The sequence below is a fragment of the Colletotrichum gloeosporioides genome (genome assembly GCF_011800055.1).
Source record: "Colletotrichum gloeosporioides strain Lc1 chromosome Unknown consensus_17, whole genome shotgun sequence".
In the NCBI taxonomy this organism is placed as follows: domain Eukaryota; kingdom Fungi; phylum Ascomycota; class Sordariomycetes; order Glomerellales; family Glomerellaceae; genus Colletotrichum; species Colletotrichum gloeosporioides.
This window is the reverse complement of record NW_025544662.1, coordinates 436,967-449,512: the sequence shown is the minus strand read 5'-3', so window position 1 is coordinate 449,512 and position 12,546 is coordinate 436,967. Positions and strand designations below refer to the sequence as shown.

At 53.4% G+C, this 12,546-nt stretch overlaps 5 protein-coding genes across 5 annotated transcripts; 2 read left to right on the top strand and 3 right to left on the bottom strand.

Annotated features, from left to right (window-relative positions):
• Positions 1 to 698: 698 nt before the first annotated feature.
• GCG54_00011021 (MFS-type transporter) lies at positions 699 to 2,477 on the top strand (the record flags this gene model as incomplete). The annotated part of the gene is made up of 1 exon (XM_045410931.1): positions 699 to 2,477. The coding sequence occupies one exon, from the start codon at positions 699 to 701 to the stop codon at positions 2,475 to 2,477; it is 1,779 nt and encodes a 592-aa protein (XP_045267989.1).
• Positions 2,478 to 3,273: 796 nt separating this feature from the next.
• GCG54_00011020 (putative tartrate transporter) lies at positions 3,274 to 5,100 on the bottom strand (the record flags this gene model as incomplete). The annotated part of the gene is made up of 5 exons (XM_045410930.1): positions 3,274 to 3,822; positions 3,878 to 4,302; positions 4,355 to 4,428; positions 4,490 to 4,760; positions 4,863 to 5,100. The coding sequence occupies 5 exons, from the start codon at positions 5,098 to 5,100 to the stop codon at positions 3,274 to 3,276; spliced, it is 1,557 nt and encodes a 518-aa protein (XP_045267988.1).
• A 978-nt stretch (positions 5,101 to 6,078) lies between these two features.
• GCG54_00011019 (uncharacterized protein) lies at positions 6,079 to 6,499 on the bottom strand (the record flags this gene model as incomplete). The annotated part of the gene is made up of 2 exons (XM_045410929.1): positions 6,079 to 6,258; positions 6,341 to 6,499. Coding segments are annotated over 2 exons (339 nt in total), but the record flags the coding sequence as incomplete, so codon positions are not given.
• A 794-nt stretch (positions 6,500 to 7,293) lies between these two features.
• On the bottom strand, positions 7,294 to 9,098 carry GCG54_00011018 (Tricarboxylate transport protein; the record flags this gene model as incomplete). Its single annotated transcript, XM_045410928.1, has 3 exons — positions 7,294 to 7,453; positions 8,493 to 8,665; positions 8,925 to 9,098. 3 exons carry the CDS (start codon positions 9,096 to 9,098, stop codon positions 7,294 to 7,296), a joined length of 507 nt encoding a protein of 168 aa, XP_045267986.1.
• A 484-nt stretch (positions 9,099 to 9,582) lies between these two features.
• Positions 9,583 to 12,505, top strand: GCG54_00011017 (putative transcriptional regulatory protein; the record flags this gene model as incomplete). The annotated part of the gene is made up of 6 exons (XM_045410927.1): positions 9,583 to 9,669; positions 9,746 to 10,256; positions 10,309 to 10,839; positions 10,896 to 11,286; positions 11,348 to 12,112; positions 12,478 to 12,505. The coding sequence occupies 6 exons, from the start codon at positions 9,583 to 9,585 to the stop codon at positions 12,503 to 12,505; spliced, it is 2,313 nt and encodes a 770-aa protein (XP_045267985.1).
• Between the last annotated feature and the right edge of the window lie 41 nt (positions 12,506 to 12,546).

Sequence of the window (12,546 nt, the reverse complement as noted above, 5' to 3'; positions counted from 1 at the left end):
GTGGGGACCGGGGGGGCAGCAGGGCAGGGAAGAGAGGGCCGTCCCGGGGTGTGTTGCGCTCGTACACCGACCAACCACATCCCCCGGATCCCGTGAGCCTCCCCTCTCCCCCAAATCTGCGGTGCATGCGGCACAGCTCGGCCAAGAAGGGGGGCGGAAAATGTGGCTCCTCCTCCCGCATATGCGCCGTGAACCGTACACACGACACGCGGTGCAGCCACATCTGCCACATGCCAGAGACCGAGAGAGATGACCTCCAACAACACACCCCCTGCGACTGATTACTGTCACTACGAATTGGCAGCATCGTTCTGGCGGGGTTGTACCAAAGAGAGAGAAACGTCCGCGAGTCTGAGGGTGCTGGGGTTAAGATGATCTCTTCATCGGAGACGGTTCCGGGAAGAGGCGATGTCGACTTGGACGGTTGGATGTACCTTTAGGCTGTATTGTGGATGTCGAACTGTGCCTTACTTCTGCGCCGCAGCTCGTTGATACCCACCCCTTACGAAGGACCCATGGTTAACGGCGGCCGCTGTGTGATGTGCTGCCTTCCTATTCTTGGTAATTCTTTCAAAGGGAGGGAGGAGAGCGGAGAGGTACGGCCAAGGTAGTAAGTATATCAGTCCTGTCCCGCATGGTTGCTCAGAAAAGGGACAGCATGCCGTGCTCCCAACTAACAAGGTCTTTCGTTGCTCACCATGGCAGGCGAAATCGACAAACCTCCCTCAGACGATAGACCGCTCCCCCGAAGCCGAGATGGAGGAGAGGAGGAAAGAAGCGGGCAGCAGAAGAGGGGGAGCAGCACCGACGACCACGGCGAAGAAGGCAGCATCACCACCGCCGACGAAGCCACCGTAACCAAGCCCGCGCCGGCGCGCAGCAAGGCCCAGACGACGATCCTCATGCTGGCGCTCTGCATGGCCGTGTTCCTCGCCGCCCTCGACGCCGTCATCATCACGACGGCCCTGCCGACAATATCCAGCGCCGTCGGCGCCTCCGACTCGGGCTTCGCGTGGATCGGCGCCGCGTACCTCCTCGCCAACGCGGCCTCCGTCCCCTTCTGGGGCAAGGTCAGCGACATCTTCGGGCGCAAGCCGATCCTCATCATCGCCAACGTCGTCTTCATGGTCGGGAGCCTGGTGGGCGCGCTCGCGGGGACGCTGACGATGCTCGTCGCCGGGCGCGCGGTGCAGGGGCTCGGCGGCGGCGGGCTGATGGCGCTGGTGAACATCACCATCGGCGACCTCTTCAGCCCGCGGGAGCGCGGGGCGTACTTCGGCATGATCGGCGCCGTGTGGGGGCTCGCGAGCGGGATTGGGCCGCTGATCGGGGGCGGGCTGACGGAGAACATCTCGTGGACGTGGTGTTTCTGGATAAACCTCCCCATCTCGGGCGTCTCGCTGCTCATCCTCGTCTTTTTCCTCAAGATTCACACCCCCAAGACGCCGCTCGTGAAAGGGCTGATGGCCATTGACTGGCTCGGGTCTATCACCTTCACGGGAGCGACGTTGATGCTCCTGCTGGGGCTGCAGTTCGGCGGGCTGAGGAATCCCTGGGGTAGCCCGACGGTCGTCTGCCTCATAGTCTTCGGTTGCGTTGGCTTCGGTGTCTTTGCGCTGGTGGAGAAGTTCCTGGCAAAGTACCCTTTGATGCCGCGGTCTCTCTTCAGCGAAGTCTCAGTCGTGTTCTGTTACGTCGCCTGCTTCTGCCACGGCGTCGGCTTCGCAGCGATAGCGTTCTTCCTCCCGTTGTACTTCCAGACCGTCCTCGGGGCCAGCCCGATACAGTCCGGCGTATGGCTTCTCGCCACGGCGCTCCCGCTCGCATTCTGCACCATCGCCGTGGGCGTCACGATCAAGAAGACGGGCCGGTACAACGAGATCATCCGCGTGGCGATGTCGCTCACGACGCTCTCCTTCGGGCTCTTCATCACCTTCCCCTCGCGGCGCGACTGGCCGAAGCTCGTGCTCTTCCAGATCGTCGCCGCGCTCGGCATCGCGCCGAACCTGCAGGCGCTGCTGATCGCCTTGCAAGCGCTCGTGCGGCAGCAGGACCTTGCCGTCGGGACCGCGACATTCGCGTTCGTCCGGCACATTGCGCTCGGCATCGGCGTCGTCGTCGGACAGGTCATCTTCCAGGGCGTCATGGGCCGGCACGCGGCGTCGCTCGTCGGCGCGGACATCCCGGAGGATGTGGCGGCCAAGATCGGCAGCGGGTCGACGATTGCTGCGCACGGGTTGTTTGAGACGCTCTCGGGGGCGCAGCAGGATGTCGTGAGGACGGCCGTGACGGACAGCATCAGCAAGATGTGGATCTTCTTCTGCGTCGTGTCGGGCGTTGGGTTCATCTCGACGTTTTTTATCAGGCAGATCGAGCTGCGGCAGACTCACACGGAGACCAAGACTGGGCTAGAGGTGGAGGAAGCCAAGGTCATTGAAGGTGCGCGAGAGAAGCCGAGGGATGAGGAAGAAGCTTGAACAAAAGCCGCAGGCCTTATGGTGCGATTAGACTGCGAATTGTCGATATTTCCCGAGATTGTACATGATGATAGACGAACATAGATGAACAAGAAGGTCGGGCTTCTACAGGAAGCATCATAAATACGAATGAAATGGTTGACCATCTGGAAACGCTGAGTTGGAACGACTTCTCGCTACTCATGAGAATGAAATAAGTCAAGCCTTCAAAGTTAAAATACAACGACAACAGAATGCAACTGCAATGTAAGGAAGCCTGGCGAAAATTGGTGGCGCTCCCTGCGTTGGGGTAGAAGGATACTGATTGTGCGGCGTTAGACATCAGCAAATCCTCGATAGTCTAGTGGTGAGGATATCGGCTTGTCATTAACACGATTCGCCGGGGACCGGGGTTCAATTCCCCGTCGAGGAGTTTCTTTTTGCATTTTTGCCAAATTGCTCACTAAAACTGAGTTGGTTTTCACCCGCTAGATTTCGACATGCATATCTTCTTCGCTTGTTCTATTCGCGTCGTTGCATAGACGGACGTCGGGATCATACGCATCATTGACCCCACATGTAAGTCGCCGCCGATTTGAGAACACACGTTCGCAACACACACGGCTTTCCATAAACTTTCTCGTGGTCAATACTAATGGACTTGATTATTTAAAACATGCCCAGTTATTCAGTTCGTGTTACTGCGACCGAATATCTCTTTTCTGTTGGTTCCTACTATGATTCCGCGGACAATGTGACAGACAAATAATGCAGCCATTGCAGCGTTCACCATCCCACCCTCTCCTAACACCAAAGTTCAGTAAACATATCGCCAACCTCTCTCAACCCCAGAATGCTCAGAATACCCCTCGGCCTCATCCAGCTTCTTGTTCAGCTTGATCGCGCGCCACTTTGCCAGCCCAGCCGAGGTGACGACTAAAAGACAGCCAACCAGCACTAAGCCACCCCCGAGGCGGTAAAAAGGCTCTTGCGACCGAGGCCAAAAGTACGGGCTGAACCAGTGGCTCGTCTGGCTGATGCAATTCGCAATGGCAATCAGCGCGGCCTTCTTGCTTCTCGGAGCGGGCACGACGGACGTCTCCCAAGAAAGTTGCAGGTTGAGGCCGTTGTAGGTACCGGATATAAGCAGGAACAGGCCAAAGTAGCGTGCGCCAATGTTCATTGTCGATATGAGGACAGAGATGCCGACAGCGCTGCCGATGATTGGCAGCACGACGTGCCAGAAAGACTCTTGGTTACGACCCGAGGACCAGGCGCAAACGCAGGCAAATATGAAGGAGAACGCGTAAGGAGGTGCTTGGATGAGGTATGTTGTCAACTCGCCAAAGTCGAAGGTCTTTATAATCTGCGTCCTCCAGGTCAGCATATCTTGATCTTTAAAGTTGCAATGCAAGACTTACGGATGGGAAGAAGTCCTTGAAAGACTGTGCTGTGACGAGAGCAAAGTGCATGAGGCAGAAGATCCAAGTAAACGGGTCCCTGACCGCATCCTTCAAGCCATCCCAGGTTCCACCTACGGTCTCTTCCTGACCGCCGTTGGAGCACAAAATCCTGTACTGCGCCATCTCCCGCTCAGCGGGCGTGAGGAAGCGGGTGTTTTGCGGCCAGTCGGGCAGAAAGAAGAAAGCTGACAAGCCGATGACGAATGTCGCGATTCCCTCGATGAGGAAGAACCATTGCCATGAGTGGAGATTTCTGACTCCGTCCATTGTGGTGAGGATTCCTGCAGCGAGGAAGCCTGAGATGATGTTGGAGATTGTGTTTCCCGCATGCCAGACGGCCATGCGCATAGGGCTCTCGTGCTTGTTGTACCAAGACGACGTCACTACCGATGTCAACTTTCTCCAGATTCCTCTACTCTGACTGAGATCACTTACGTAGTGTGATGCCCGGGAAAAACGGGGCCTCGCACAACCCTGTGAGGAAGCGAAGGGCAGCAAAACTTGCGCCGCTGTTCCGAGCGTCAGCAAATATCCAACTAGAATGATGCTGGTCTCCAAGGATTGGCTCACTTCTTCAAAGCTGGGGTGCAGATCGTCGCTGATCCCCACAAGAGCATGATTGAGGGGAGAAACCACCTGGGATTGGACTTGGCCAGCCATAAGTTGCCTGGCAATTGGCCAATGAGATAGCCGATGTAGAAGGTTGAGATCCCCAAATTCCACATGGTATCTGACATATGCAGATCTTCCTGCATGCCGGCCAATCTCGCGTTAGAGACGTTGATCCTGTCGAGATAACTAGAATCGGTATTAGTCGGTTTTTGAACAACGGTCGTTCGGTCTTGAATGTCAGTGCTGGGTTATTCTACTTGCCTCATGAGGAACACTGGAGAAGTTTCATTAGCAAATGGGTTCAGATATGAGATTGATCAAAATGCCTTACTCAACGTGATGGTCGGCATCATGCGCCAGTCAACTTTCTTCACCACGCTCTTGTTCAACTGTTCCATCTCGGCGTTGCTCAAGTCGCGAAGGAGATCGGATCGACCCTGGATCTCTTCTGGAGAGAACTGCCGATTCGGCTCCGACTTGTCAGCAGATGAGCGCTCAACCTCATCACATCTGACGACATCTTTGCCGGCGCCACCGTCTTTGAGCCCTTCATTGGAAGCCATAGCCATGAAAAGTTTGGGAGTCGTAGGAACAAGTTGTCAGTGCCACTAAAGAGCTGTGTCTTTCCAACGCCTCACAACTCCTCTCCATGATAAGGTCTCATTCTTATATCTAGGCAACTTGCGCCAGAGCAAAGCAATCTGAACTCCACATAGCCTTGCCCGTTCAGTGTTAACCAAGATGTCTTGGATCTTGGCATCTGGGGACTCCAGACCAACCCCGCGTTTGGATTACCTAGCATTGCCAACGAAGCTGGCAAACCTGGGATGCTGCTGGGATGTGCTGGTGAGTGAGACGGGATCTCCACAGCGGGTTTGTTGCGTTCCCGCGGGAGGGAGAGACCGGGATTATCCGCGACCCCTCATTCCTTCGCGCTACCGGAAGTATTTGGTGCGTTGGTGAGAAGATACAGGCGGAGATAAGCCAGCAGCGCTACTCTGACCTCCGGGAGCGTCCAGATGATCCGCCGCCCTAAGGTGGTATTAGATACGCAAGCAGAGTGCGTCAGGGAAGTTGAGGATAATTGAGTCTCTTAGATAAGAGCATATTAGTCGACATGAGGTCTAAAGAGTAAGGAAAGGTATAGTCACATAGAGTGCATGTTAAAAAGATATGGCGGGTGGGAAAGACAGTGCGGGTAGAGGGGACAGCGCAGGAATAGAAGACGGCAGCGGCGGGATTAGCAAGCTTTCGCTCCTGTAGTTTCACTAGGTATGCTTCAGCGTCAACAGTGCACTGTCTGGTATGGTTAGTTCTAGAAGCAACACGAACACACTGCTGCAAGAAAGGTCGTTCACTCAACATCCGCTTCTCAATCTAGTTATTCAACTCATTCTCAAGTCCGAATTATGGTGCTATTCCAGACAGCGGCAACGTTTGGAGGCGGCCTTCTCTTCCCGCCATAACTCAGACTATGCTCACCTGGTTTAAAGCTGAACAGTGGCAATGTTTCTCACACCTATGGACAATGATCCATTAATAGAAAGTTACACTCGAAATTCGGTGGTTCCGTGCATTGAACGAGCATTTTGGCGGCATTTGGCTGCTTTCATGATCGACCAGTCTCCCCAGCAGCCTCTGTCTCTCAAGCGAGCTTCAGTAGTACCACTCCGCATGAAGCAGTACTCAAGCCAGATTATTGGAAAGCCCAGGGTGTTCTTCCGTGCCTCCTCACAGGCGTAGATGCAATGGAAGCTTGGTGTGATACGAGAACACAAGCAGGGACCAGCGGGAAAGGGGAATACTCACAGGTCCGTACCACGAGTCCGCTCTCTTATCGACGTTGGCAGTCTTTTCTACAACGTGGCTCTTCGGGGTGGCGGTGGGGCTTGTGAACGTGTTGCTGGCCACACTCAAGACAGCGGCCAGGGAGACAATAGCGAAGAAGCGCGTAGTGATGTGGGAAGACTGCGCTTAGAGGAGAAGTCGCTAGCTGTGCTGTGGTTGAGACAGAACTATATACAAAACGCCGAGGAAACATCGGCCTTTCATGCTCGTGTAACGAGGCACTTCGTTGTTAGTCCTTCAAGCGCTTTCGAGGCCATTTGACTGACCATGTCGACAACATTCTCGATTATTCGCCGACATCGCTGGCATGGTCAAACAACACAACCATAGGTCTATCAATGACTCTCCAAAGAGGCACACATCGTTGACATCGAAATACAAAGAGCCAAAGAGACGTAGAGCTTCTACGACTTTGCGAACCTCTTCTCATTGGTGCGGAAACAACACAAGGCCCTCAACATCGGGTTCACTCGGATTTCTGGAGCTTATACCCAGCCAAGAGCCAAGGCAGAGAATAGTCTCAACCGGCTCGGAAAGTCGGCCCACAACAAGGGTTGTTCAACTGTTCCAACGCCAACGGGTGGATCGCGTCGTCCGCCAAGGATGATTCGTATGATCTTTAGTCACTAATCGGCAACGAGGCCTTTGCCAAGCAGCCAAATCAATCTGATAAGATGGCATGGCGCAGGATCATTGTGGGGTATACCGAAGCAACTTCCAACAAGCAACACTTCTACAAGGTATTTAAGCACTCCGTCTAGCGGTCATCAGGTGTTTCAGGTGTTGCACTTCAATATTTCCGGCAACACGAACTGTTAGCGAGGGATTTGCTATAACCTACGGCAACTACACCCCATTTACATTATCTATAGCGGGACACGCTTAGCAGCATGCATTCACATCCTTCCAAGTCCTCATCTCGGCTCTCCGCCCTGGCCGACGATACCGCCGAGACTGACACTCTTTTGGGCTCCACGGATTCGTTGGACGCGAATGCAGACGCGGAAAGCGCCTGGGGCTCGGAACAGGTGCAGGCCCGCGGGGATGACTACGACACCAAAGTCCTTGTGGCAACTTGTATCATCATCATCGTACCGGCGCTAACGGGCGCCCTTTGGTGGTTCTTCAACTGACGACATGACCAGGTGAGTCATCTTATTTAGGGCTACTGTAATGATACACTGTGCTGATTATCCGCAAGAATACGGCGTTCAATAGACACACCAGGTGGACTGCGATTGCTGGAGGTGATCGGGACTGCATGGAGGAAGGCGTTGATCACCTCAATAACTGCCGTGTATGCAGTCTTAAAGGCTCTCTCTCAGCCAGGAATTGGTTGATCCTCGAGGCCCTCTTCTGGGCGACGCAATTGAGTGTGGTGATTGCCTTCAGAGACGCTGGAGGAATACACCATTGGTGGGCCATGAATCACCAGCTGATTTGCACTTTTCCGCCAATCCCTGATTCGAAAGCAGAGAATTATTTTAACGTGGACCCAGGAATAGATGAAAATGTGTTATGAGGGACTAGATGAAGTACTAAGAACTTATAGTTTGCGTCAGGTACGCAGCTAGCTTGATGGGTATGGCTGCAAAAGACTGGCAACCCTTTCATACACAGTGAACACGATTCCTCCACTCAAAACCAGACGTCCAAGTCTCATTGTGCTTCCGCTCCAAAACCCTCGAACACCTCTTTCCGCCAGAACCAACCTGAATGCCTCGGTCGTACTAGCCCCCTTGGCAGACTGCGACATTGTCTTGATTGTGTCAAACGGTTGGGTTGCATACACCGTGATTGTCCCAGCAACAGCGCCAGAACCGAAAGTCACCAGACTGTTGTTCGGCAAATTGCTCTGCTTTGTAAACTCTCTCAAAATATTGTAAGATCCCATTCGTACTGCCGAAGTCGCTGATTGTTTCAATGTCGTTGACAACAAACCGCGGTAAACTTCACTGATGCCATGCTGGCGCAGCATAGAGAATAGAGCGTGCATTCCGCCGGCGTACTTTCTTGTGGACGATTTTGCATCGTCAATTCTTCGAAAACCTGCGGTTAGTATGTCCTGTTTTGGGGGCTTTCATCGTGGTGTTGAAACCCAGATATCACTTACAGCGCAGTTTTGACGCGTTCTGTGGGGGTTACTGCTACGACACTCTCAACGCAGCCTGCGATCATACCAGCCAAGATGCCCCTCGCTGGCGTCAATTTTCCCTGCTCATCCATCAACGCATTGCGGATGGAGTCAAAAGACAAAAAGCGAACCCCAGCTTTAAAGGTCGTGCCCTGCAAAGTAATCAGCGAAGTTGGCCACCGAAAGTCATTTGAAATAGGTATATGGAAGGTTCATCTGTACAATGATCAAGGTCGAGCATCCAGTATAGATAGCTCTCAGCCCGTCTTGCTTGGCGACTTGAGTAATAACCGCGAATGGGTTTTTAGATCTTGTCGCGTAAAGTTGAGCTCTTGTTTTTGCGAACTCGAATGGATACTTTCCCCATCATCAGCATCATTTTCCGAGAGGCGTAGAAACGGAGCTACTCACAGTTATGGCCGCTTCAACACCTCCAGCAATACCGCCAGAAATGAGAGAAACACCTGGTGAAATCTTGTGCTTCTTGCCAGCGCTGGGAGTATTGAGGGCCGGTTGCTTAAGAGAGGTATTGTTCGATGTTGGCATTCCTATACCCGACGATTGAGGCGTTGTGAGTGCCGTCATGATTGGTCATACACCTTCTGGCTTCGTATTTTGAATTTCTCAGTTACCAGAAACGGGCAACGTATTCTGCGTACCACCTCTGTAAAAGGTTATAGGGGAATCACGCCTAGCTGACGACAATGAGTTGAACGGGCTGGTTAGTGAACTTTGAAAAGATGATATTCCAAATGGAACCTACGATTCACATCACTTCCAATGTTTGGATACTTGGCTTGCGGTTACCTGGGCATGCACGGTCTCCTGGATTCCCGCGGTTGAATGTACAGGGTTAGGGGCTTGAGTGGATAGTCTGACCAATCATGAACCTTGCCGCTTCCGCGGGATGGACGAAAACGACGTTCCCGTCTGTTGCTACCCGTGCGGGAGGCGATCTTTCCGTCTCCCTCACAATGCCGAGGTCAATTACCATCCGCCAATCTATCTTTCACCCACGGGAGCTGTCATTTCCATCTCATTTCTTTTCTCCAATTTCAGTCTTGTGTTAATGGCTCCGCTCGCGGACAATACTACAGTCTCGGGCCGTCCTCGTAGGCGGGCCGTAGAGGCCTGCACATTCTGTCGACGTCGCAAGGTTCGTCACCCGCCGAGTCTCACCCAGCACTTCTCCGCCATGATTGTCGTTCCCACGGCTAACATGTTCCGTTCAGATCAAGTGCAATAACGAGCAGCCTACATGCGCCAATTGTAAGACTTACGGTAAGGATTGTGTCTACGAACCCTTGTCTGCCCCTCCCAACAACCCGCCTCCTGCCTCGACTTCGGCTCGTCGTCAAACCGAGCGTCGGCGGCGGACTACACCAAGGGATTCCCGACAATGGTCCCACCCTCCATCGGGGCCAGAATGCCAAGATGACAACGGCGACGAGACCCGTCAAGATACGGCATCACATGTACCTGGCAGTGTGGAAGCTTCAGCAAGCCTGCCCGGTCAAGGTCAGCAAAACCAGCGGGAGGAAACACAGGTAGACCAGACTCCCTCCCGTCGGGCGGGTGTGTCACGTATTGTGGTATCTGCCAACGGAGTTTCGAGTTATCATGGCCGTACCAGTGCCCTTTTTGAGGAAAGCCTGCAGGAGAGGACGTCTGTCGCGGACTTGCGCCCGCGGATGCCGGACGAATGGATAGAGAAAGGACTAGTCGCCGAGGCAGCCAAGCAACGTGGGTTGATGATACTTTTGAGGATTATCTTGTGGTGTTGACTTGGTGTTAGGTCAACTCGAGGACTTCAACTACCGCGCTGGTACGCTAGACTTTGACGGCGTAGATCCCGAGCTGGGGATGCATCTGCTCTCGCTGCATTGGAACCGTCAGCATCATTCATTCCTACTGACGTACCGTCCGGCATTCATGAGAGACATGGCTTGTAGCGGGCCTTACTTCTCAAAGATACTGCTGAATGCCATCTACTTTGGTGCATCCAAGTTCAGCCCTCGTCGAGAGGTCCGAAGAGACCCCAACGATGTGCGGACGGCCGGCTGGGCATTCCGTGAGCGCGTCCGCAAATTGCTGGGCGATGCGCTTGATAGTAGTGATATAACCACGATTCAGGCCCTGCTGGTGATGACGAATTCGCTGTTTGCACTCGGTGATGAGAGAAGTGCTGCTTGGTTATACGCAGGGCTAGCATTTCGCATGATCATCGACTTGGGTATGCATGTTGATGCGCCGGGCCTTGGTATCACACGGAAGTTCTCTGATGAGGATCTCGAAATACGGCGAAGGGTCTTCTGGGGAGCATTTGGTATGACACTTTTGCCATTGACATGCACTGTTTTGGCCATTGACTCATTCCTCTAGTTGTCGACAAGATCCAAAGCCTCTATCAGGGCCGCCCTGCTTCGTTGAAAGAGTCCGACACTCTGGTTCCCATAAAGTTCCTGGACACATTCGAAGAGTTCGAGAATTGGGCGCCCTTCGCCTACTCAGCTCAGAACAACAGCTATCCTGGTTCGCCTGCCTATAGTGTATCAACTTTCACCCATCTGTGTAGGCTGTCAGTTGTCATGAGTGACATTCTAAGTTGCATCTACACGGAGCGAGCTTTTGACAAAAGCCCCCAAGAACTGTCTACCATGCTTGAGAACCTCAGCTCAAAGCTCGCAGCGTGGAAAGATGCCCTGCCAGCCCACCTTATATTCGACCCCAAGAGCAGCACCAGAGTTCCTCCCCCGCATGTGCTCAGCCTACAGTAAGTCAATTCGTTTCACCGACACCCGAATCAAATGATTTGCAGTCTAATAATCCACAAGTGCAATGTATCATGTCCTCACGATCCTTTTGCACCGGCCTTTTGTTGCTGACGGTCATCTCTACAATACGTCTCGCTCCCTATCAATAAACTCGTTCATTACATGTGCCTCGGCCGCCGATAGCATAGTAGGCGTGCTCCGAGTGTACGACAAAGTCTTCTCGGTACGGCATGCACCTTATCTGATATCGTATGCTACGTACGTGGCAGCCACCATTCATGTTCGCATTGCGGCAAAGCGTAGCACTGAATCGGGAGCTCGCGAGTGCTTGGAGACGTGCATGGCCGTCTTCAGAGAGAACCAAGAAACAAATTGGGCTGTTAGAAGGGCTAAAGCAATAGTTGAAGGTCTGATGACAAGATTGGGCGTTGGCCTTTCTCCCGATAATGGCAATATTCAGATTAGCAATAGGCAAGTCCCCAATACAGCGGACACCAGCCCGGAGAGTGCGCGGAGTCGTCCTGGAAGAAGACCAACGAGCGGTCTTGGGGAGCGTGGCCGCGGGGAGCATCAAAGACCACATCCGCCATTGTTGGAGGACGGATCCCCGTCAATGGGCTGGTCTGACATTGATGGTATCATACAGAGCTTCGTCCGCGGACAAGATTTCAACTCAGTGCCGACGGAAACGGGACAGCCGGAGACACAACTCCAGGTAATGCATCAGACTATGAGTACCCAGCCGCCCGGCGGCGATCCGGGAAGTGGCGTCGGCAACCAGTCATGGATTCAGGGGCTACCAGAGGCGGATGCCGGTGCTGCCTCGTTCGATGACTTGCTCTTTGGATTCAATGGATCCGCTCTTGATAGCTTTTTCTGATGAATAATATGTAGTATCGTCACATAAAGCATTCAGCCGTATTACTATCCGTCCGATGCGGCGTTGGTCCCCTGTCCGTGACGGGCCCGAGAGTCCGGGCGGAAGTGGCAAGATCAATCCCGCGGGTGAACATGACTCCCGCGGGTTCGACGCCCACGTACACCTGGCGATATTCGCAGTCTGGAATAGAATACCCATACGAATGTCGTCACGTATCACCCCGTGATGGCGATGTAATCAACCATTTATGAGCTCTGTCCGTCTCGTCGAGCCCTAGAGGCTCATAGTCTTTTACTTCAACGCCCTCAAGATCCTCAACCAAGGTCTCAGGCCTTTGAAGATTGTTTCCGAATGCTTTCACAATCAAAACTCTTACAAC